Source organism: Mobula birostris, chromosome 5 (assembly GCF_030028105.1).
Source record: "Mobula birostris isolate sMobBir1 chromosome 5, sMobBir1.hap1, whole genome shotgun sequence".
In the NCBI taxonomy this organism is placed as follows: Eukaryota; Metazoa; Chordata; class Chondrichthyes; order Myliobatiformes; family Myliobatidae; genus Mobula; species Mobula birostris.
Window position 1 is genome coordinate 98,836,483 of NC_092374.1, and position 25,929 is coordinate 98,862,411.

Genomic DNA, 25,929 nt, shown 5'->3' on the forward strand with positions numbered 1-25,929 from the left:
GAATGGTGTCAAGTTAGGAAAAGGGTAAGTACAATGAGATCTAGGTGTCCTTGTTCGTCAGTCACTGAAAGTAAGCATGCAGGTACAGCAAGCAGTGAAGAAAGCTAATGGCATGCTGGCCTTCATAACAAGGGGAATTGAGTATAGGAGCAAAGAGGTCCTTCTGCAGTTGTACAGGGCCCTGGTGAGACCACACCTGGAGTATTGTGTGCAGTTTTGGTCTCCAAATTTGAGGAAGGACATTCTAACTATTGAGGGAGTGCAGCGTAGGTTCACGAGGTTAATTCCCAGGATAGCGGGACTGTCATATGTTGAAAGATTGGAGCGACTGGGGTTGTATACTCTGGAATTTAGAAGGATGAGAGGGGATCTGATTGAAACATATAAGATTATGAAGGGATTGGACACGCTAGCGGCAGGAAACATATTCCCGATGTTGGGGGAGTCCAGAATCAGAGGCCACAGTTTAAGAATAAGGGGTAGACAATTTAGAACGGAGTTAAGGAAAATCTTTTTCACACAGAGGGTTGTGGTTCTGTGGAATGCTCTGCCTCAGAAGGCAGTGGAGGCCAATTCTCTGGGTTCTTTCAAAAAAGAGTTAGATAGAGCTCTTAAAGATAGTGGAGTGAAGGGATATGGGGAGAAGGCAGCAAAAGGGTACTGATTGTGTATGATCAGCCATGATCACGGTGAATGGTGGTGCTGGTTCAAAGGGCTGAATGGCTTACTCCTGCACCTATTATCTATTGTCTATTGCTAGTGGAAACGTGTGCACGGAGTCAGAGAAGGTAGCGGAGGTATTTAATGAATACTTTGCTTCAGAATTCACCAGGGAAAAAGACTTTGGCAATTGTGGGAATGACTTACAGCGGACTGAAGCGCTTGAGCAAATAGACATGAAGAAAGAGGATGTGCTATAACTTTTGAAAAGCATCAAGTTAGATAAGTCACCTGGACCAGATGAGATATGCCCCAGGCTACTGTGGGAAGTGAGGGAGGATTTTGCTGAGCCTCTTGCGATGATCTTTGCATCATCAATAGGGATGGGAGAAGTACTGAGGATTGGAGGGTTGCAAACGTGTTCCCTTGTTCAAGAAAGGGAGTAGGGATAACCCAGGAAATTACTAGACCAGTGAGTCTGATTTCAGTGGTGGGCAAGTTAGAACCACAGAACCATAGAAACTACAGCACAGAAACAGGCCTTTTGGCCCTTCTTGGCTGTGCCGAACCATTTTCAGCCTAGTCCCACTGACCTGCACACGGACCATATCCCTCCATACACCTTCCATCCATGTATCTGTCCAATTTATTCTTAAATGTTAAAAAAGAACCCGCATTTACCACCTTATCTGGCAGCTTATTCCACACTCCCACCACTCTCTGTGTGAAGAAGCCCCCCCTAATGTTCCCTTTAAACTTTTCCCCCCTCACCCTTAACCCATGTCCTCTGCTTTTTGCTCCCCTTGCCTCAGTGGAAAAAGCCTGCTTGCATTCACTCTATCTATACCTATCATAATTTTATATACCTCTATCAAATCTCCCTCATTCTTCTACGCTCCAGGGAATAAAATCCTAACCTATTCAACCTTTCTCTGTAACTGTGTTTCTCAAGTCCCAGCAACATCCTTGTAAACCTTCTCTGCGCTCTTTCAACCTTATTTATATCCTTCCTGTAATTTGGTGACCAAAACTGAACACAATACTCCCGATTCGGCCTCACCAATGCCTTATACAACCTCATTATAACATTCTAGCTCTTATACTCAATACTTTGATTAATAAAGGCCAATGTACCAAAAGCTCTCTTTACGACCCTATCTACCTATGACGACACTTTTAGGGAATTTTGTATCTGTATTCCCAGATCCTCTGTTCCACTGCACTCCTCAGTGCCTTACCATTAACCCTGTATGTTCTACCTTGGTTTGTCCTTCCAACGTGCAATACCTCACACTTGTCTGTACTAAACTCCATCTGCCATTTTTCAGCCCATTTTTCCAGCTGGTCCAAGTCCCTCTGCAGGCTCTGAAAACCTTCCTCACTGTCTACTACACCTCCAATCTTTGTATCATCAGCAAATTTGCTGATCCAATTTACCACATTATCATCCAGATCATTGATATAGATGACAAATAATAATGGACCCAGCACTGATCCCTGTGGCACACCACTAGTCACAGGCCTCCACTCGGAGAAGCAATTCTCTACTACCACTCTTTGGCTTCTACCACTGAGCCAATGTCTAATCCAATTTACCACCTCTCCATGTATACCTAGCGACTGAATTTTCCTAACTAACCTCCCATGCGGGACCTTGTCAAAGGCCTTACTGAAGTCCATGTAGACAATATCCACTGCTTTCCCTTCATCCACTTTCCTGGTAACCTCCTCAAAAAACTCCAACAGATTGGTCAAACATGACCTACCACGCACAAAGCCATGTTGACTCTCCCTAATAAGTCCCTGTCTATCCAAATGCTTGTAGATTCTGTCTCTTAGTACTCCCTCCAATAACTTACCTACTACCAACGTTAAACTTATCGGCCTATAATTTCCCGGATTACTTTTCGATCCTTTTTTAAACAACGGAACAACATGAGCCACTCTCCAATCCTCCGGCACCTCACTCGTAGACAGCGACATTTTAAATATTTCTGCCAGGGCCCCCGCAATTTCAACACTAGTCTCCTTCAAAGTCCGAGGGAACACTCTGTCAGGTCCCAGGGATTTATCCACTTTAATTTTCCTCAAGACAGCAAGCACCTCCTCCTTTTCAATTTGTACAGTTTCCATGATCTCACTACTTGATTCCCTTAATTCCATTGACTTCATGTCAGTTTCCTTAGTAAATACAGACGCAAAAAACCTATTTAAGATTTCCCCCACTTCCTTTGGTTCCGCACATAGCTGACCACTCTGATCTTCAAGAGGACCAATTTTATCCCTTACAATCCTTTTGCTCTTAATATACCTGTCAAAGCTCTTTGGATTATCCTTCACTTTGACTGCCAAGGCAACCTCATGTCTTCTTTTAGCCCTCCTGATTACTTTCTTAAGTATTTTCTTGCACTTCTTATACTCCTCAAGCACCTGATTTACTCCCTGTTTCCTATACATGCCATACAACCCCCTCTTCTTCTTTATCAGAGTTGCAATATCCCTTGAGAACCAAGGTTCCTTATTCCTGTTCACTTTTCCTTTAATCCTGACAGGAAAATACAAACTCTGCACCCTCAAAATTTCTCCTTTGAAGGCTTCCCACCTACCGATCACATCCTTGCCAGAGAACAACCTGTCCCAATCCACGCTTTTTCGATCCTTTCTCATTTCTTCAAATTTGGCCTTCTTCCAGTTAAGAACCTCAACCCTAGGACCAGATCTATCCTTGTCCATGATCAAATTGAAACTAATGGCGTTATGATCACTGGAACCAAAGTGCTCCCCTACACAGACTTCCGTCACTTGTCCTAACTCGTTTCCTAACAGGAGATCCAATATTGCATCCCCTCTAGTTGGTCCCTCTATATATTGATTTAGAAAACTTTCCTGAACACATTTTACAAACTCTAAACCATCTAGACCCCTAACAGTATGGGAGTCCCAATCAATATATGGAAAATTAAAATCCCCTACCACCACAACTTTATGTTTCCTGCAGTTGCCTGCTATCTCTCTGCAGATTTGCTCTTCCAATTCTCGTTGAGGTGGTCTGTAATACAATCCCACTAATGTGGCCATACCTTTCCTGTTTCTCAGCTCCATCCATAAGGACTCAGTAGACAAACCCTCTAATCTGTCCTGCCTGAGCACTGCTGTAATATTTTCCCTAAAAAGCAATGCTACTCCCCCACCTTTCATTCCTCTGCCTCGATCACATCTGAAACATCGGAACCCTGGAATATTAAGCTGCCAGTCCTGCCCCTCCTGTAGCCAAGTTTCACTAATTGCTATAACGTCATAATTCCACGTGTCAATCCACGCCCTCAACTCATCCGTCTTCCCCGCAATACTCCTAGCATTGAAATATATACACCTCAGAAGATTTTTACCACCACTCACAACCTTTCTATTGGCGGATTTGCTTGAACTTTTAACATCATTTATTTTCACCCCAGCCACACTGTCAGCTCTGGCACTCTGGTTCCCATCCCCCTGCAAATCTAGTTTAAAACCTCCCCAATAGCACTAAGTTGTTGGGAAAGATCCCGAGAGGCAGGATTTGTGAACATTCGGAGGGACATAATCTGATTAGGGATAGTCAGCATGGCTTTGTCAAGGGCAGGTTGTGTCTTACAAGCCTGATTGAATTCTTTGCGGATGTAACAAAACACATTGATGAAGGTAGAGCAGTGGATGTAGTGTATATGGATTTCATTAAGGCATTTGATAAGGTTCCCCATGCAAGGTTCATTCAGAAAGTAATGAGGCATGGGATCCAAGGAGACCTTGCTTTGTGGGTGCAGCATTTTCTTGCCCACAGAAAGCAAAGGGTGGTTCGTATTCTGCATGGAGGTCGGTGACCAATGGTGTTCCACAGGGATCTGTTCTGTTCTGTTCCTCTTTGTGAGTTTTATAAATGACCTGGATAAAGAAGTAGAATGGTGGGTTAGTAAGTTTGCTGATGACACAAAGGTTGGGGGTGTTGTGGATAGTGTGGAGGGCTGTTAGAGGTTACAACGGGACATTGATAGGATGCAGAACTGGGCTGAGAAGTGGCAGATGGAGTTCAACCCAGATAAGTGTGAGGTGGTTCATTTTAGTAGGTCAAATATGAAGACAGAATATGATATAAATGGTAAGACTCTTGGCAGTGTGGAGGATGTGAGAGATCTTGGGGTCCGTGTCCATAGGACATGCAAAGCTGCTGCGCAGGTTGACAGTGTTTTTAAGAAGGTGTATGGTGCATTGGCATTCATCAACCATGGGATTGAGTTCAAGAGCCGTGAGGTAATGTTACAGCTATATAAAACCTTGGTTAGACCCCATATGGAGTACTGTGCTCAGTTCTGGTCACCTCACCACAGGAAGGATGTGGATATTATAGAGAGAGTGCAGAGGAAATTTACAAGGATGTTGCCTGGATTGTAGAGTATCTGTTATGAGAATAGGCTGAGTGTACTTGGCCTTTTCTCGTTGGAGCGACGGAGGATGAGAGGTGACCTGATAGATGTGTATAAGATGATGAGAGGCATTGATCGTGTGGGTAGTCAGAGGCTTTTTCCCAGGGCTGAAATGGTTAACACAAGGGAGCACAGTTTTAAGGTGCTTGGAAATAGGTACTGAGGGGACGTCAGAGGTAAGTTTTTCACACTGAGGGTGGTGGGTGCGTGGAATGCACTGCTGGTGGTGGTGGTGGAAGCGGATACAATAGGGTCTTTTAAGAGCTTAGAAAAATAGAGGGCTATACACTAGGGAAATTGTAGGCAGTTTCTAGAGTCAGCACAACATTGTGGGCCAAAGGGCCTGTAATGTGCTGTATTTCTATGTTCTATGTAAATACTTTATTAATAGCACTTTCCTGTGGAAAATTGTGGTAAATGATCATTGCAAACAACGAAGAGGCGGGTGAAGGCGAGGCTGACTCGAGGGGTTAGGTGTGAGGGTGTGAACCTCAGAGCGAGGTTGAGGCCTGTTTGAGTGGTTGGAGTGAGGTTGAGACGGAGTTGGTATAAGCAGAGCGGAGGAGTTTCGGAGCCTCGGAGCCCATCTACCAAAAATGGGAGCGAGGTCTGATCATTCTAAGCTGGGCCGATTTAGAAAGGGTGGGTATGGGCTGGAACATGGCAACAGGGTCGAGGCCCAGAACATGTCAAAGTGGCGGGACATGGGTCCTAGTGACCCAATGTTTGGACAATTTAAATGCTTGGCCAGATGGATTGAAAAGGCAGGGTGTCGAGACCGGAGGCGAGAGTCAGCCAATTCTGCTCACTGCTCTCCACAGCACCGAGTCTGAGGCTGTCAACCTGCTCCAGCTGCTCTGAGCGTCGTGTCTCTGGACTCAGTTTTGTTCTGAATGCTCAAGCAACACACATAAAAATTGCTGGTGAATGCAGCAGGCCAGGCAGAATCTATAGGAAGAGGTACAGACAACATTTTGGGCCTTTTATTCTTTGCATGATTTGTGTTTTTCTTCTGTCTCTGCACATTTGGTATTTGTTGGTCTTTTTGTAAAGAGGTCTTTTGGGTTTCTTGTTCTGTGGCTGCCTGTAAGGAGACACAATTCAAAGTTGGATAGGTTATACAGACTATGATAATAAATGGAAGAATATATTTTAAAAAAATACATGGTATAGAAAGGGAACAAAATAGTGATGCTGTGTTGAGTGGGTTTTCGGACTCCTGTACCACCAATGAGAAGAGGCCACCTGAGGAGAAATTGTAATAATCTATATACATGGACCCCAGCCACAATGTCTCTTGGGTCTCCAAGAGTTGGAATCGGCTCTTATTGGACATTTAATTGATGCACAGGGGCCTCTCATCACCTTGTCCACTAACATCTCGGAAATCACGTTATTTTTTATTAGACATTCATTGCGTCGCTGTCGCGGGAGGACCACGGGCTCTCCTGGGCGTCGCTGTCGCGGGAGGACCACGGGCACTCCTGGGCGTCGCTGTCGCGGGAGGACCACGGGCTCTCCTGGGCGTCGCTGTCGCGGGAGGACCACGGGCTCTCCTGGGCGTCGCTGTCGCGGGAGGACCACGGGCACTCCTGGGCGTCGCTGTCGCGGGAGGACCACTGGTAGTGCGGCGCGAGGTCTGCTCTTGCCGCTATTGGCGGCGCGTCGTGCAGCGGGCTTTGAAAAGAGCTCGGTGGACAGATCAAAGCGGTGCACCGAGAGGTTGGTTATCTCAGTCGGAGAGTCGCGTTATTTTCGGTTACCGGCCCCTTGCCCGGGACAGCGGTAGCGTGGCAGAGCCTCGGGCCCAGGTTAATTTCGGCGACCGAGGTGGAAGGGGGTGGCCTGGTCCTGAGCCACAGACACAACCCCAACCCCGCGGCCTCCCTGCAGCTAGATATTGTCTGGCCGGCGATTAGAACGGGTTTCCCGATCTAAATAGGTCGGGTTGCTGATTGGGGATGACAACTTGGACTATCGACCGTTGCTAGCCCTCTGGAATACCCCTGTGATGGTCCCATGTTCCTCCCTTCGCCCCGGTTTGCTGGTGGGATTGTCTAATTCTCTGTCGAGAGGGAGTGGAAGCTGACTGTCCAGTAGTAATGAAAAGGCGGGTACTGGTGGGGAACCTGGCGGGCACAGAAGAGATGGAAATGGAGAGGGTGGGGGGAGATAACAGGGAGGGGAAAGTATTAAGAGTGGACGCCTGGGAACGGTATGGGGAGAGTGAGGGAGACCCTGGGGAGGTTTGAAGAGATCCTGGGAGGGGAAAGCCCCTGGGGACAGAAGAGATGGCTTTGGGGGGGGGGAAGGGAACGGAGAGAGGTGGGAAGACCCTGAGGATATACAGAGAGTGTGGTGGTGGTGGGGGGGGGGAGAACCTTGAGAGGGACAGGCACTTTAGGGTTTTAGGGATGATGGTGGAGATCCTGGGAAGGAAGAGACCCTGGGGGCAATGGAGGTAGTGTGGGGGACCCTGGCCAGAATGGAGAAAGTGAGTGTGACCCTGGTGGAGGTGGAGAGACCCTGGGAAGGGAAAATTGTGGGAGACTGGAAGTGGTTTAGAGAAAGTGATGGAGATGAGGGTGAGTGAATGGAGAGAGTGGGGGAGACCAGAGGTGGAAGACAGTGGGGGGGGACCTTGGGAAGGGGGAAGAGAGGAGACAGTTTAAAGGAAGGAAGGGAATGGAGGGTGTGCAAGAGATCTGGGGTAGGGAAAGAGTGCAGAAGACCCTGGGGGGGGGATGTTGTGGAGGAGATGCCTTAATGGGTGAAGGGAATGGAGAGTGTGGGGGAGACCTGGGAGGGGGAAGACCCAGAGAGTTATGGAAAGAGTGGTAGAGACTCAGGAGGTGGAGAGACTCTGCAAAGAAAGATCTTTGGGTGGGGGGGGCTATGGAGAGAGTGGGTGGTCAGATGGGGAGACCCTGGGGTTAGTATAGAGAGAATGAGGGAGGTACCCTGGGAGGCAGAGGAGATAGCTTAAGTGGGTGAAGGGAATGGAGAGAGTGTGGGGGACCTGGAGTAGGGAAAGATGGGGTAGAGAAATGGGGAATGGAGGGAGTTGGGGGGTGTGACCCAGGAGGGAGAAAGACCATGGAGGTTATGGAGAGAGTGATGGAAGTGATGGCTTTCTGGCAAAGCTGATGGATGGTACAAAGATAGGTGGAGGGGTAGGTAGTACTGAGGAAGCAATGCTTAGACAGGACTTAGACATATTAGAAGAATGGGCCAAAAAAAGTGGCAGATGGAATAGTGTTGAGAAATGTGTAATAATGCATTTTGGTAAAAGGAACAGTAGTGGAGACCGTTATCTAAATGTGGAGAAAATTCAAGCATCAGAGCTGTAGAGAGACTTGGGAGTCCTCGTGCAAGACTCCCATAAGATTAATATACAGGTTGAGTCTGTGGTAAAGAAGGCAAATACGATGTTGACATTTATTTCAAGGGGAATAGAATATAAAAGTAAGGAGATAGTGCTGAAGCTTTATAAGACACTAGTCAGGCTGCACTTGGGGTGTTGTGAACAGTTTTGGGCCCCATATCTCAGAAAGAATGTGTTGTCATTGGAGAGAGTCCAGAGGAGGTTCACGAGGATTGTTCCAAGAATGAAGGGGTTAACAGGAGCATTTGGCAGCTTGGCGCCTGTACGCACTGGAATTCAGAAGAATGAATGAGGATCTCATTTAAACCTAATGAATGTTGAAAGGACTGGGTAAGGTGGATGTGGAGAGGGTGTTTCCTCTGGTCGGGGTATCCAGAACTAGAGGGCACAGCTTCAAAATTGAGGGGCAACCTTTTAGGATGGGGTAAGGAATAATTTTTTTAACCAAAGAGAGGTGAATCTGTGGAATGCTCTGCCACAGACTGCAGTGGAGACTTAAGTCTATGGGGATATTTAAAGCTGAGAGTTGATAGATTCCTGATTGGTCAGGGCATCAAGGGATATGGTGAGAGGGCATGTATATGGGGTTGACGGGATCCAGGATCAGCCATGATGAAATGGCAGAGTTGGCTCAAAGGGACTGAATGGCACAATTCTTCTCCTATGTCTTATGGTCTTATGCAGGAGATGAAGGCAGGAGACACCCTGGGAGAGAAAGCTCTTGGAGGCGGAATGGAGAGAGACTCTGGGGGGGGGGGGGGGGGCGGGTTGTTGGGAGTTTGTTCATGGGTTGAGCAGGATGATGATGTGAGATGGATTCACTTTGGAGTAACCTAGCTGCACTTGCTGAGGCAGTATTGGATAGAGTTTTGTTCTCCTTCCTGAGAAAGGCTGGAGGAGGGCAGCAAATCTACACTGGATGGTTCCTGGAAATGTGGAAAGATTGAGTATGTCTGGCCTCTTTCCCTCATCGTAATGTACCAGGTCTTTAATAATGCAGGAAGTTACAATTTCAGGGTATGAGAAAGGCTATTTAGAACAGAGATGAGGAAAAATTCTCTTCTCAGGTGAATCTTTGGAATGCTTTATCACACAGGGCTCATTTATTGAGTGTATTTCTGGATATTAAATTGTTGGAGGTAGATTAAAATGTGGGATAGCAGAGTTGCCTACTCAGGAAAGGAGATGAAAACTATCAGATACTGTGTCAGCAAGTGCAAAAAGAGTTTGTCCAAAATGAATCCATAATCACGACATCATGTTGACATTGTGAACAAATCCCCCCCCCCACCAGTCTTTCCCACCCTCCATTTTGCTCCATGTATTATGTCTTTTGCAGAATCTCCTTGCTCTGTGTTCCTGCCACTGAACATCATCAGTTCCGTAGTTTAAGCCTTTATTTTGAGTGCCTCTAATAAAATTTCCAAGTTTCCCTTTGAGGCACACAGTCTTGGCTTCACTGCGTCTTCTTGGAGCTGTCCTTGCTGAGACCATCCTGGGAAAAACTGCTCCACAAGATTCAAAGGTTGTTTAATGTTCCTGTGCACAAGTGTAAAGGAAAATGAAATGATTGTTACTCCAGATCTGATATACAAAAAACTGTAAAAAGACAAAGAATACATTAATACTAAAAACAGACATACAATGAATATAAATACATACAATAGCTTGTATACATTGGTTGTATGTCCGTGCTATACACTAGGTGACTGACAGGTGACATGCAGTAGTGCTGGAGGTGTTGATTAGTTTTACACTACTTGGTGAACCAGCTATTTTTGAATCTGGTGGTCTGATAGGAGTGGGGCAAACAGTTTCAGGATGCCGTCAACCTCCCAACAGGCCACCATCTCACTCACCTGTCTTTCCTCTCTGGTAGATCACTGAGTGAAGGAGCAGGGTCATGGGTGACAGCGATGACGAGTACGACCGGCGGCGCAGGGATAAGTTCCGCCGCGAAAGGAGCGACTACGACCGTTCCCGGGAGAGAGACGACAGGCGACGGGATGATTGGAATGATAGGTCAGGCTGGGATTTTCCTTCCCTCAAGATCTAGGTTGAAAGCTGCTCCAATTCTGGCTCTGAGATGATCGTTTGGACCAGAGTGGGTGCTGCTGTAGCTTCTTGTCATGAATGTGGATTGTTTGTTTAGGAGTGCACTTCTCCTGCATTTATGCTGGAGTTTCCATGTGTTGCTGACCCATGAGCTGAATGCCATCCTGAATTTCCCTTCTCCACTTTGGGTGCATGTGGCCCAGGAGTAAATGGAGATTTTCCAATGGCCACCATTTCATTATCAATTTCCCATTCCCGCTCCAACATGTTGGTTCATGGCCTCCACTATACCAGGATGAGGTCATACTCAAGTTGGAGGAGCAACACCTTGTATTCTGTTTGGGTAGCCTTCAATCTTTTGGTCTGATTATTAATTTCTCCACCCTCCCTTTTCTCTCTTTCCATTCTCCATTTTGGTTCCCCCACAATGAGACAATGGAGCAGAATCAGGCCATTTGGCCCATTGAGTCTGTTCCACCATTCCATCATGACTGATTTATTATTCCCCTGCTTTCTTTCCATAACCTTTGGCACCCTGACTAATCAAGAACCTACCAGCCTCCGCTTTACCCAGTAACTTGGCCTCCACAGCCACCTGTGGCAATGAATCCCATGGATTCCGTCTAAGACAATTCCTCCTTATTGGAGATACAACCTGGAACAGGCCCTTCCAGCCCAACCCATCTGTTTAACCCTAACCTAATCACAGGACCATTTACAATGACCAATTAACCTACTAACCAGTACGCCGTTGGACTGTGGGAGGAAACCAGAGGAGCCCATGCGCTCAGGAGAAGAACGTATACAAACTTCTTACAGAGGATGCCAGAATTGAACTGTGAACTCTGACGTCCCAAGCTATAACAGCGTTGCACTCAGCACTGCGTTACTGTGGCACCCTCACCTCTGTTCTAGAGGGATGCTCTTCTGAGGTTGTACCCTCAGGCCTGAGACTTTCGCACTATAGGAAACATCCTCTCCATGTCCATTCTATTCAGGACTTTCAATGTTCAGTAGTTTTCAATGAGATTCTCCCCCCCCCACCCCCCCCACCATTCTTCCAAACTCCAGCCATTTCAGCTTCTCATACGTGAACTCTTTCATTCCAAAGATCATTCTCATAGTTAGTTCCCACAACATGAAGCGGAAAATTCAACAAGAGGTGTTGGTGGAGTCCAGACACGGAGGGAACTCCAGCTTTCTTTTCAATAGTGCTCGCGAGATACAGACGGAGTTTTACGGAACCAGTGTCCCGGTGGGCTGCAGTGTGTGAGTGAAACCTGAGGGGCAGCGGGTCTACAGGAGTGGCATGTGGTGGGGGGTGTATCTGCAATATCTGGTAACAAAGGCAGCTTCCTCCTCCATCCTCAGGTCTCGGGACTAATCAGAATCAGGTTTATTATCACTGGCCTATGCAATGGAATGTGCCGTTTTGTGGTAGCACTACAGTGCAGTACTATAAATTACAGTAATTATATCATAAAGATGTTGATTGTTTTTGCTGTAGTGTTCTATAACTATAAAATCAATGAAAAAGCAATGCAAAAAGAGAGCAAACTAGTGAGGTAGTGACAAGCAATGCTTTAGTTTCCAGTATCTGGTTGTTCAACGGATCAGCATCTGACCCACTGACTGGTATATCAACTCCTTGTTACCTGCAGAGCCCATAGAATTGAGGTGGGATGAGTGCTTTATAGGGAAAATATGGGTTTCCTTTGTGTGACTGTTTTGGGATCCAACCAATGAATGAATTGTTTTTCTTGCACATGACCCTCATTCTATTCACGAAAAAGAGAAGATCTGCAGACACTGGAAGTCCGAGCAACACACACAAAATGCTGGAGGAACTCAGCCGACCTGCTGAGTTCACCCTCATTCTATTGGTGGGTAAAGCTGTCCGGGCTTTGGACTGAGCCAGTGCATTGTTATTGTGATACGGCGTAGAACAGGCCCAGCAACCCCTAATTTAACCGTAGTCTAATCACAAGACAATTTACAATGACCAGTTAACCGACCAGTCAGTACGACTTTGCACTGTGAGTGGAAGCTAGAGCACCAGGAGGAAACCCACTTGTTTGTGGGGAGAATGTACAAACTCCTTATAGGTAGTGGTGGGAAATGAACCTGGGTTGTTGTACTGTAAAATATTGGGCTAACCACTACCTACCATGTCACCTCTTGTCCTGAGCTGCCCTGACATCCCAGCCCTCACAGTAACGTTGTGCCCAACCTATAGGCTCAATGCGAGGGGCGCACACTCTATTGCTGTCTACACCATGCTTTCCTGAATGTCTCTGACTGACCTGCTAAAGTGAAGTCTTTCCTTGCCTTGCAGAGAGTGGGACAGGGGGAGAGAGCGGCGAAGTCGAGAGTACCGAGACTATGACAGAGGGAGAAGGGAGCGTTTCTCTCCACCGCGACACGACCTCAGCCCTCCCCAGAAGCGAGTGCGTCGGGATTGGTGAGTGCTGGACCTGTGGAGTGAGCGCGTTATGCTGCTGCAGATACGCTGTCCTCTGTAGCTAAGCTGCTGTTCCTTAAGTCCTGTTTTAGAAATCAGTATGCTGCGACCATGCCTGTGATAGCCTTCCCCTCCATATAACTTAGCTCTGCATCCACTCAGCAACTTCAACACTCCTGAGTTCAGGGTGTTTAACATTATGATAGTCCTCAAGACCATCTCGTCCCGTTTCAATAGTCCAAACATTTCCAGCTTTCCTTGTAACTGCAGACAAGGTCCAAACTTTTAAATAGTCCGCACTTTCAAAGTAGTCCAGTTGGTCCAAGGTCTTATAGTCCAAGATCCAAACGTTCAAAATAGCTCAAATGTTTAAACTAGTCCAAACGTTGGAACTGGAGACCCTGGCATGCCTTTTTCTGGCGTCCAGACCATCTACTGTGATGCTGCTGAGGCCTGCCCGGTGACGTGGCAGCATTCCTGTATCTAATCGACTCGAATCCCCAGTGAGTCGGCATCTGACCCACCCATTGGTACATTGACTCCTCATTATCTGTGTGAAGTTGGTCGTGTCTTACCAGGAATGTGGTTGGTTTATGTTGGGCTCAGTATCGGTAGGGATTAGGAACTTGCGTAGATATGTAGTTGGGAGCTCTGTTTTTTTGACAAGCTCTGACTTGCTGGGTTTTGTTTCCTGTGCCCCCTTTAAACTCGGGAGCCATTTCCTGCTGCTTGAAACTCTTCTGGTTATTATGTGATTGCAGAAAATTTCCTTAGAGAAAGATTTGTCATACAGTGAAATGAGTTGTTTGTGTCAACGACCAACACTGTCCAAGGATGTGCTGGGGGCAGGGTGCAAGTGTCCGTACATTTCTGATGCCATTCTAGCATGCACACAACACGGTAGCCTTAACCCGTATGAGTTTGGAATGTTGTAGCAAACAGAGGAAATGCCCGCAGTCACAGGGAGAATGTACAGTTGCCTTACAGACAGCGGTGAGAATTGAACCCTGATCATTAACCACTATGCTACTCTGATGCCATTAACATTTTTTAAAATTAAAATTAAATTAAGTAAAAGGTGTGTGTTGGCATTGGTTGGAGTAACATCCACAGGTCTGAGAAATCTGCACGTCAGGTACCATCAGAGTCTCAGGTTTATTGGAGTTTTACTGTACATGTCTCACAGAAAACCTGCATTCAAATTCTTTGCTGCTGTGAGCAGTTCAGGTGACATTGATGTGTTTAAATCAGCTGGCTTGCTGACTTTGAGCATTTGTCTATGCACCACCAGGTTGCTCCCCCACCCACCCACTTTGTAACTCATTGTGGGTGTGAAAGATTTGCTGATATGCTGTGTCTTTCCCCTTAGGGAGGATCACGTTGCGGACCCCTACCACACAGGCTATGAAATGCCGTATGCTGGCGGGGGAGGTCCCAGCTATGGCCCCCCGCAGCCCTGGGGGCACCCGGATATTCACATGATGCAGCAACACCATGGGATTCCCATCCAGGCAAGGTGAGGTCACCCACAGTGCAGAATCCCGCGGCTGATGGAGTGTAGCTTTCCACATCCACCTCAGGTGTTGTAGGTCCCGGGTAGGAGGTCTCAGTGTTTTGGCTCCTCAATCTACATGTGGTCGGGTGTAGTGATGTTCAGCCCACGGAGATGTGTAATCCTATCCCTCCAATTCCCCCACTTATTTCTCTGAAACTTAAAAAGACTAGCTGTATTTGTCGTGTGTAAATTGGGACATATGGTGAAATGCATCATTTATGTCATGTGCTGGGGGCAGCCCACAAGTGTCGCCATCCTTCCGTCTCTAACATAGCATGCCCACAACATACTTACCCTAACGTGATAGGAAAGAGGTTTTGGAGTTTGAAAGTAGGGAGGTTGTGTTCCAGTTGTACAGGCTGTAATTGAGGCCACACCTGGAATACTGAACAGCTTTGCCTCCTTGCCCAAACAGAAGGATGTTCAGGCCAACCCCCAGGTTCAGTAGGTCGGTTTTGTTTGTATGTTGGGAAATACAAAAATCACCTGATACGATAACCACACTTCCACACCCACAGCATTGTAAAAATAGCATTAAAAACACATAGGACAGATTAGAAAGAATAATTACAATACTCGGGGTGGGGGGCAGGGGGAAGAATTGGTTCTGCTGTTTGTAGGAGAGGACTTACAGTATATGCTTAGAGATACAGTAATGAACCCGCGCTGCCCAATTACACTCGTGACTAACTCTAACCCATGTGCCTTTTGGGATGTGGGAGGAAACCCATGTGGTTATGAGGGAGAATGTACAAACTCCTTGTAGACAGTGGAGGGAATTGAACCTGGGCCACTGGCGCTGTGGAACGAGGAAGCAGATTCACTGCAGGGGTTTGGGAAGTGAGACAGAAGACACTTGATTAGGAAGAAGCAGATTGACATTAATAATTTATTTACAGAAAAGCAGTAAAACAATCAAAAATCTAAGTCTCCCCAAGTTACTCAAGTGCAAAACTAAACATTCAACAAGTACTTAAATAAGTGTGCGCGGGGCCCTCCTATATCTACAGCATACTTTCCCAATGGCTCTTCAGAGCTTGTCGCGACCTCAGTGTGAAGATGGGCCCTTGGAGACAAAGGGAAAAAGTCAGCGAGTCTCTTGCACCTGCTATCCTTATACAACTGAGGCGCCCAGAAGCACACACTGATGCCATGGCACACAAGGCAACCAATGGGAAAGAGCTGCTGCATCTCTCAGAAGGGTCAATCAACAACCAGCAGGGTGGAAGCAACTTTCGACTGGCAAGTAAACCAACCCTTCACATTACACGCTGTACTGGTGCTAAGCTAACTGTGCTGCACCTACCACACCACTATTGGATTCTGATGCTTTTGATCCAATGTTCTTTTGGAAGTCAAGAAAGAGGCATAAAACCTGTTGCTTCACAATTATTTTATTAAGCACTGAGAGAACAAAGGGATTGGAAACAGAGTAGAAAGAGTCTAGCAGCGGCAGGGAAGAACAAAAGAAAAGAAAGAGAGTCAGAGGCTACGTTGGGATTCCAACCTTTTTACGCCATGGACTAACACCATTAAGCAAAGGGTCCATAGACCCCAGGTTGGGAACCCCTGGCCTACGTGCTCTATTCTTCTTATACCAGTTTGCTAAATCCGTTGAATTCCTTAGATAAGAGACATTCCACTCCCATTACAAACAAGAGAAAATCTGCCAGTGTTGGAAATCCAAGCAACACGTACAAAATGCTGGAGGAACTCAGCAGACCAGGCAGCAGCAATGGAAAAAAGTACAGTTGATGTTTTGGGCCGAGAGCTTTCTGCAGGACTGGGGAAAGAAAGCTGAGGAGAAGATTTAAAAGGTGAGGAGGGGAGAGGGAAACGTAATGTGATAGGTAAAACCTGAAGGGGGAGGGGTGAAGTAAAGAGCTGGGAAGTTGATTGGTGAAGGAGATACAGGGCTGGATAAGGGGGAGTCTAATAGAAGAGGACAGAAGACCATGGAAGAAAGAAAAGGGGAGAGGAGCTCCATGTGAGGCAATGGGCAGGCAAGGAGATAAGGTGAGAGAGGCAAAATGGAATGGGGAATGGTGAAGTGGGGGGCATTACTGAAAGTTTGAGAAATTGAAGTTCATGCTATCAGGTTGGAGGCTACCTAGACAGAATATAGGGTGGTGTTCCTCCAACATGAGTGTGGCCTCATTATGACAGTGGAGGAGGCCATGGATAGACATATCAGAATGGGAAGTGGAATTAAAATGGGTGGCCATTGGGAGATCCTGCTTTTTCGGGCGGATGGAGTGTAGATGCTTGGTGAAACGGTCTCCTAATCTATGTTGGGTCTCACTGATATACAGGAGGCCACACCAGGAGCACCAGACACAGTATATGACCCCAACAGACTCACAGGTGAAGTGTCACCTCACCTGGAAGGACTCTTTGGGGCCCTGAATGGTAGTGAGGGAGGAGGTGTCGGGGCAGGTGTAGCACTTGTTCTGCTTACAAAGTTGAGTGCCAGGAGGGAGATCAGTGGGGAGGGATAAATGGAAAAGGGAGTTGGGTGGAGAGCAATTCTTATGGAAAGCAGAAAGTAGAGGGGAGGGAAAGATGCGCTTGCTGGTGGGATCCTGTTGGAGATGGAGAATTATGTGCTGGACTCTGGTAGGTGAGGACAAGAGGAATCCTATCCCTGGTAGAGTGGCGAGACGATGGTGTGAGAGCAGACATGCTTGAAATGGAAGAGATGTGGTTGAGAGAAGTGTTGATGGTGGAGGAAGGGAAGCCCCTTTCTTTGAAGAAGGAGGGCATCTCTGTTCTCGAATGAACAGCCTCATCCTGAGAGCAGGTGCAGCAGAGATGGAGGAAGCGAGAGAAGGGAACGACGTTTTTACAAGTAACAGGGTGGGGGGATTTGTAGATAAGAGTTAACCAATCAGATAGCCCCTATTCAAATAACGCAATACCAAAGAAACTTCCAGGAGGCAGACACTCAAACGATTCAGGAACAACTTCCCCTCCGCCATCAGATTTCTGAATGGATATTGAACCCATTAACACTACCTGACTACTTTTTTCTTCCCTCTTTTTTTGCACTACTTATTTAAGATAGATACTTTTACTCTAATTCATATTTCTATGATGTATTATAATGTGCTACCACGTGACAACCCAAATTTGATTCTGAATACAGAACTGTAACCATTAGTGGACACTCTGAACAATTTCATATTCATGGATAATTATATAAAATACAAGCAGGCATAGAAAAGCTAAAACTGCAAAGAAAATACCAATAATACAGTGTAGTTCAACACCACTTATTCTTTCTTGCATGCCCTCAATCACTCTTACGATTCCCCTCCCACCCAAGCGTGCTGGGGTAATGTACTGTGGTTGAATAGGTGATTTGTAAGCAAGGGATGAGGGTCTAGTGCCAATTTTCGGTGAAGCTAGTGGCCATGCTGTACCGACGCTGTTAGTCTCCTTCCCACCCCCAGGTTGGGCAACCTGCACGAGATGGAGGTGGGACCTCCACCCCCAGTGATGAAGACCTTCAAGGAGTTCCTGCTGTCCCTGGACGACTCTGTTGATGAGACCGAATCTGTGAAGCGCTACAATGACTACAAGATCGAGTTCCGCCGTCAGCAGATGCAGGACTTCTTTCTGGCCCACAAGGACGAGGAATGGTGAGGTCACAGGTTGGGAGGCCGGTGTTTGCGTGTTCTTGACCATTTGCTTAATAAATGCAGCCAGGTGTGGTTCAGTAGTGACATGTTAGGTTTCTGATTCTTCCCTCCTTGCTCACACACCAACTCCGGTCTGCCTGAGCTCAGAACCGTGAGGGTGGCAGAGAACAAGCCCTTCCCTCTGGCTGTCTTCCACATTCTCCAGTGTGGGGCAGTGAGTAATGGTGATGGGTCTGTCTCCACTCATTTCTAGTGGGACTTCTCTCGTCCTGTGTGGACACCTCTGCTCTTCTGCCGCTGCAACCCCTGAATCCAAGCCTTGCCTTATACGAACTGTACAGGCAAGATTCCCAACTGGCAATGGAGCTTGTATCCCCTTAACCCTGTTGCAGTGGGATGTGCCCCAAGTTCCATGGGGCAGTGCTGTTTCATTCACTTTTCCAGACTGAAATCTTTGCTGGTGTTGAAATTGCTTTCAATTGGTAAAAAATAATGTTACTTCTCTTGGTCTCTGTAACTCTGTTATTGAAATCGTTAACTGTGTTAAATGACTGGATTTCTAAGGCTCACTGAGCAACTATCCTGGTTCCCAAGTCTCTTAGCCTTTGGGAGTGAGCTTGAGGTAAAGTTTCCCTTCAAGATCTGAATTCTTGTCAGTGGTTGTACCTTATCACCTGAGCTCCAGGTTGGATACCCTAATCCTCGGGTCACTGGTTGGGAAATTGCCCTCTCCTACCCTATAATGTTGGAGAACACATTTGCAAAAAAAACCCCCTGATTTGCTGCTCCCCTCTGCACAGCCTCCCTCCCCTACCTCATCCACTCCACCAGGTCAGGACTGAAAAACTTGCACTAATTATTACTCCCCGCTCCCTGTACAGAACTTTCATTTAAAATGTCTCCCCTGCACTGGTTGGAGCATGTTTATCTGGGGGTGGGTGGGAGGAAGAGGTTGGCTATCAGTGCACTGGGTTTATCCAGTGTTGTTCAATGAGGGGGAGGGCAGACTGATGACATAAGAACATATGAACTAGGGGCAGAAGTCAGCCATCTAGCCCAACAAGACTCCACCATTCAGTAAGATAATGACTGATCTGGCTGTGGACTCAAGCTTCACCTACCTACCTTTTCCCCTTAGGTTTTAATTCACTTGCTATGCAAAAATCTATCTAACTGTCTTAAGTATATTTAATGATGTAGCCTCTACTGCATCTCTGAGCAGAGAATTCCACTGATTCACTACTCTGTGGGAGAAGAAGTTCCTCCTCATTTCCACCCTATTCCTCTGAATCTTGAGGTTATGTTTCCTAGTTCTAGTGATTCATTGTGTTTGTCTGATATCTGTCTGTGAGGGGAAGAAACTGATGGTGTGCTTGGTCTGTAACTTGTGCAGTATTTCGATGTGTCAAAGGGGGCGGGAGGGGGCCCAACGACCTTGGACAGAAGGCAAAGAGTTGGGAATAAAGGGAACCTTTTCTGATTGAATGCCAGTGGTGTTCCACAGGGGTTGGTATTGGATCAGCTTCTTTTCACGTTATATGTCAATGAACAGATGATAGACTTGATGACTTCATGGCCATTTGCTGATGGTACAAAGGTGGAGGGGCAGGTGGTGTTGAGGAAGCAGGAAGACTGCAGAGGAACTTGGACAAATTAGGAGAACGGGCAGAGACATGACAGATGGAATGCAGTGTTGGGAAGTGTCTGGGCATGCACTTTGGTAGAAGAAGAAATAAAGGCATGGACTGTTTTCTAAATGGGAACAAATTCAGAAATCTGAGGTGCAAAAGGGACTTGGGAGTCCTCATGCAGGATTCCCTAAAGGTTAACTTACAGGTTGAGTCAGTGGAAAGGAAGATAAATAAAATGTTAGCATTCATTTAGAGAGGACTAGTATATAAAAGCAAGGCTGTAATGCTGAAGTTTTAGAAGGCATTGATCAGATTGTACTTGGAGTTTTGTGAGCAGTTTTGGGCATCTTATCTAAGGATGGATATGCTAGCTTTGGATAGGGTCCAGAGAGGGTTCAAGTGAATGATCCTGAGAATGAAAGGGTTAATGTATGTATTAAGGCCATTTGATGGCCTTTTCACCTGAGTTTAGAAGAATGAGGGGTATCTGACTGAAACCTACTGAATTTTGAAAGGCTTGGATTGAGTGGATGTGGAGAGGATCTTTCCAGTAGTGGAGGAGCCTAAGACCAGAGGGCATAGGTTTGGGTATAGAGGGGATGTCAGAGTTATTTTTTACACAGAATGGGAATGGCATGGAACTCCGTGCCAGGGGGTGGTGATAGAGGCTTTCAGGGAACTCTAGATGGGCACATAGATGAGAGAAATATGATAATGGACAGGATGTTTCCTATAGTTGGGGTGTGGGGTCTACAACCAGAGGGCACTGCCTCTGAATACCAAGACGTCTCTTTAGAACAGAGATGAGGAGGAATTTCTGAGAGGGTGGTGAATGTGGAACTTATTGCCACGGATGGCAGTGAATGCTCGTTATTGGGTATATTTGAAGTTGGTAGGTTCTTGATCAGTAAGGGTGTCAGGGTTATGGAGATAAAGAGAATGGGGTGGAGAGGGATAATAAATCAGCCATGATGCAATAGCAGAGCAGACACGATGGACCGAATAGCCTAATTCTGCCCCTATGTCTTATGGTCTTATCTGACCTTTCCTGGGGTTCACTCTGCAGTTTGCTGTCGTGGTTCACGCCGCCCCAAGCTGGAAGTGTTTGACCGTTCCTTCACCATCACTGGGCCTGAATCTGCCAGCAACACCGGCGGTGTAATTCATGCAGCTGCTCAGGGAGGAGGCTTACCATCACCTTCCTGAGCAGTGACTCAGGTAGGGGAGTAAAAGCTCATGGAAAACCAACATTCAATCGCTCCCTGGTCGTGGCTGACAGGGTTTCAGGTCCCCGTGTGTTTGCTGTCCGGTGTGGGGCAGGTGAACTGAACATTTGTTTATGTTTCAAAGGGAAAGACCTTCTGCTTTAGAGTCGATCGCGTGGTGGAGTACATGAGGGGAGGGCGGCTGCTGTGGTTTCTATGCCCGTTCCCCTTCCTACCAGTTGCTGCTGCACCACCGGGGCATGAGCCATTCTGACAGGTGCCTGTAGGCATGTGCCATGGTGTGACAGCGGAGGCAGCACCACTTTCCTGCTCCGAGACAGTAATGACAGGGGTGTGTGTGTGTATATGTGTAAGATGTTTGGATCTCATTGCTTCCAGGTTCCCTTCCGCCCATCAGAAGCATGCAGGAATGTGACATCTGTTAAACAGAGAGCTGAAACCTGAAGAATAAAGATAATCTTTGTTGTCACATGTGCATCGAAACATATAGTGAAATGCACCGTTTGTGCCAACAACCAACACAATCGTAGATGTGCTAGGGGCAGCCCACGAATGTCGCCATGCGCCAACATAGCATGCCCACAATTCGCTAACTCTAACCGTAAGTCTTTGGAATGCAAGAGGAAACCAGGGCACCTGGTGGAAATGCACATGGTTGCGGGAGAATGTACAAACTCCACAGTAGTGTAGCCGTTAGTGCAGCGCCTTACAGCGCCAGCTATAAGATCTGTGTTCAGTTCCTTCCATGTTCCAAAGTTGCACGGGTTAGGGTTAATGAGTTGTGGACAAGCTATGTTGGCGTCAAAAGTTTGCACAATCCTTGCTGATATGATTTGATGCAAACAACCCATTTCACTGTATGTTTTGATGTACACGTAAAAAATAAAGCTGATCTTAATCTTTATCCTTACAAATAGCGGTGCGAATTGAGTCCCTGAAGTACCCTGTGGTTAGGCCTTGGTGACAGTAGGTACTAACACTGTACTATCGCTGATGGTGGTGTGCAGCATTGTAGGAAGTAGAGAGGGAGCCATTTGGCCCCTTTGAGTTGGTATGTACAGCAGTGGGATCAGCGGTAATCTGTGGTCCCACCCTGTCCACTCACATCCAGCTGACCACAGGGCATTGAACAGCAAAAATCAAAAATACCGGATTATGTTGACCCCCCACATCCCGTGTCCATTAGTTCCTTTTGTGGCTAAGGGCTGTACACTCCTACCACAAGAGTAGTGGGGTTTGTTACCCAACCCCCCCACCATGGCCTGCTCTGATGTTAAGGAAAATGCCCTTCTGTTCCCTCCCTGTGCAAGAGAATCTGGGCATTAGGCAGATGTAGTGGTGACCAGTGACACAGCACTGGTAATGTGCCAGGTTTACTGTCCACATGCTTTAGTTTGGGGGGTGGGGGGGAAGAACCATGATCAGTATAATATTAGACTTTTATAGAGTCATCCCTCAGGATGGAAAGGGAGACTGACTCTTGGGACTTGCAGGGCAGGCTTGATGGGCTGAATGGCCTAATTGTGCTCCTTTGTCTTATGGGAGTGTTTGGGTTGGGTGGTAGCCAGATCTTCTAATGATAGTTCCTAGACCTGAAACAGCAAGGACATGGAAGCCCATACCTGACCTAACCAATAGCTTGCCATCGCGTTGCTTATTTATTTTGTTTATTTAGAGCTACAGCACAGTAACTGGCTATTCTGGCCCAGTGAGCCTGCAATTACACCCACGTGACCAATTAACCTACTCACCCGTGCTATTTTGGGAGGAAACCCACATGGTCATGGGGAGAACGTACAAACTCCTCACAGACAGTGGTGGGAATTGAACCTGGTTTGCTGGTGCTGTAAAGCTTTATGCTGACCACTATGTTACCGTGCTGAGTATTGACTCCAATGATGAAGTGTGATCAGGGTTCAGCCTCCCCACAGGCCCAGCACCTTTAGGAGCAGGGCTGCGATAGTGAGCGGAACCCCAGAGGGTTATCACCACTCGCCAAGGTGAGTAATGCTGAGAAAACTGGCCACCGATCTCTGAGCCGGGGGGCGTGCGGGGAGACACAATTACAGTAACCACCTCAGTTATTTAAAAGTATGAGATCCAAACTGCTGACACATTCTCTCCTGTGTGTGTATTTTTCTCCTGCCTGAGTGTTTCTCTCCACCTACAGAATTTATCCAGGAAATTTGTCGGTGTGTCTTGGACGTGGGAGGCAGCAACATAGCACATGTCTGCCTTGTCACCAAAATGAGCTGATGCAAGGGAAAATATCGTTTTTTAACTGATCTCTTCATTTTTTTGTCCTTTTGTTATCTGGAGTTTGCAGTCTTTTTTTGTTTGTATAATGTTAATTCTGACACCTTTCTTCCCCCCCTTTGAAGACAAGGTGCAGGAGGGCAAAATGTGAAGCAAATCCTGGCACGCTGCAATGGAGACCCTTGTATGAGAACTACTAGTTAGCCACACACTGCGCACAATGCAGTGTCTAGTAATCCCAAAGTGTTAGTGCTTAGTTAGTGAGGGTCACAATCAGTGCAAATGAAACGAAGCAACAAAACGCTCGCTCGCACACTTGAGATTCTTCAAGATGACTTCGACACCTAAGTATTATTATTTTATCCGTACGTAAGCTGCCAAAACAATAATTCTTGAAGTAAAAGGTTTCTTTGCTTTTTAAAAAAAACAAAATTATAATTGGTGATTTGTTCATGTTCTTTTGCTAGGGCTTTTTATTTGTTTTGTCCTTTCTAATTGTTTGGGGTTCTCCAGAGGTGACGATAAAAAGCAAGGCAGGAATTCAGTGCTAATACAAGAAAGGGCCCATGTCCAAATGAGTGTCTCTCCCACAATGAGTTTTGTAAAGATGTGGTGATGGCCGTGGTACAACAGTGCAGAGGATTAAAGGAAGGATACTGTAGAGGCTAGAGTGTCCCAGCTTTTAAAGTTACCAGAATTTGTGGCTCAGGAGGAGGACATTCAACCGATCAATCCAGTGTTGCCTCCTATCCCATCAGTCCCATATCCACATAGGGTTAAATTATTCTTTCCCGTCGATCTAATTCCCCTTTGGAGTGCCATTCTCTTTTCATCTCCCTACAATTACCGTTCATGAGGGAGAAAAGCTTCTGTTCTCAAATTTTAGCTCGGTTCATTTTCTAATGGAAACAGCTGTCCATTCTTGCCCTGTCCAAATCTGACAAGCTCTTATCCTCCTCCTGAAATCCCCCCTAATCTTCCCGAACCCTCTCATTGCCTGCTCCCAAAGAGAGCAGTCCAGCATCCTGTAGCAGAAATACCATGCTTTGGAGGCATTGGACGTCCCCTATATGTTTTTAACACCTTTCCCCTGTGTTCCTTGAATCAGCTGATTAACAGCAGGGAATATTTGAGAAGTTTGGAGAAGTGCATGGATGTGAAGGTCATGGAGGACAGTGGCCTAGGTATGGGTCAATGGGATGGGACAGAATTACAGACTGGATGGGCTGAAGGACCTGTTTCAGTGCTGTAGTGCTCTATCACTGTAACAGCAAATTCTCGTTGTTGGTCAGTCACCTGTTCTTGGGCCTGTAGATCCCATTACCCTCGCCCACAGATTTTGATCAATCTCTGTAAGTTAAGATTTTTAAAAAATTTACTTCAGAAGCAGAAAATGCTGAAATACTTGGTAAGTCAGGCAGCATCTGTTAAGCGAGAGCCAGTTAATGTTTGATGTTCAAGGCACCCATTCAAGGTTCTGATGTAAGTTCCAGACCTGAAACATAGGTTGCTGCTGTTTCCACAGATGCTGCCTGACCTGCATAATTACCACGCTCTTCCTCCTTCATGGAACATACCTTTTGATAGGTACAATGTCCAAACCCTTGGATTAAAAGATCCAAACATTCTGCGGATTTCTTTATGAAATCCAGTTTGGGCTTGTGGCCCGTGTCCCTGAGCTGTGTTGATGATTGCTGAATAGCTGAAACTGCCGTTAACGCATTGCAAAGTAGGGATGTTCCTGCTCGCTGTTGGCACCACACACCAGGAATTTGAAGTCATATAGCAAGGGTTGATAATATGCTACATCCCCTGCCCCTGGGAACAAGGAACTTCCATGAAGTTAGAGTTGATTGCTGAAAACAATAAAGCAGGAAGGTGCAGGAATCAGAATTGTTCCTCCTGCACTGGATAGGTTTCCTCTGGCTCAATTGCATCTTGTAGTGCTGATATCTACAGGTTATAGTGCAATACTACTACTAAAAACAGCTTAGAGTGCTGATAGCGCTAAATGATCAGATGGTCATGGAGCACTACAGCACAGAAGTGCCCTTCACTCCATCTAGTCCCTGCTGAACTGTTATTCATTCCAACTCTACTTAATGCTTTGATTTATGAAGGCCAAAGTGCAAAGAGAGTTGAGTGATTTGTGGGAGTACAGTGGGGAAGTGGGATCCAGCTGTTCCTGTCACCCAACAGGGAAGAGATAAATAGCTTGCTGATGTTGCTGTGTGCCACACCACATACAGGTAGCCACAATCCCATATCTCAAGTAAAAAAAAAATGTTGGTACAGTTACAAATCTGTTGGAGTCCATTTTATACCCAAATACTGTGTGACGGGCATTCTGTCAACCAAAAACATTGTGCTGAATCACAACAATAGAATTCCAGTGGGTTTGGGGTTGAATGAGAAGCTGCAGCACGATGACCAGAACCCTGTTGTATCAAGCACATCGACACACAGAGCCAGTTACATTACAAAGGGGGGTCCCGGGGAGATTACCATCCTGGTTAAACTGCTCCCTGGGATGCTGCAGCCCACCTTTGGTCCAGGCTGATGCACTGTTGCAGTGTAGGGCAGGGAACACTAGTGTTTA

General features: G+C 46.6%; 1 protein-coding gene across 4 annotated transcripts in view; it reads left to right on the top strand.

Moving 5' to 3' along the window:
- Positions 1 to 6,738: 6,738 nt before the first annotated feature.
- Positions 6,739 to 25,929, top strand: part of srrt (serrate RNA effector molecule homolog (Arabidopsis)) — a 65,753-nt gene continuing 46,562 nt past the window's right edge. The window contains exons 1-5 of one of the 4 annotated variants that reach the window (XM_072258527.1): positions 6,739 to 6,842; positions 10,385 to 10,527; positions 12,896 to 13,021; positions 14,391 to 14,537; positions 18,011 to 18,217. In XM_072258527.1, coding sequence (XP_072114628.1) covers positions 10,409 to 10,527; positions 12,896 to 13,021; positions 14,391 to 14,537; positions 18,011 to 18,217 — 599 coding nt within the window. In that variant the 5' untranslated portion in view covers positions 6,739 to 6,842; positions 10,385 to 10,408. The remainder of the gene's footprint in view (positions 6,843 to 10,384; positions 10,528 to 12,895; positions 13,022 to 14,390; positions 14,538 to 18,010; positions 18,218 to 25,929) is intronic. The other 3 variants (XM_072258528.1, XM_072258529.1, XM_072258531.1) reach the window with 3 other exon arrangements.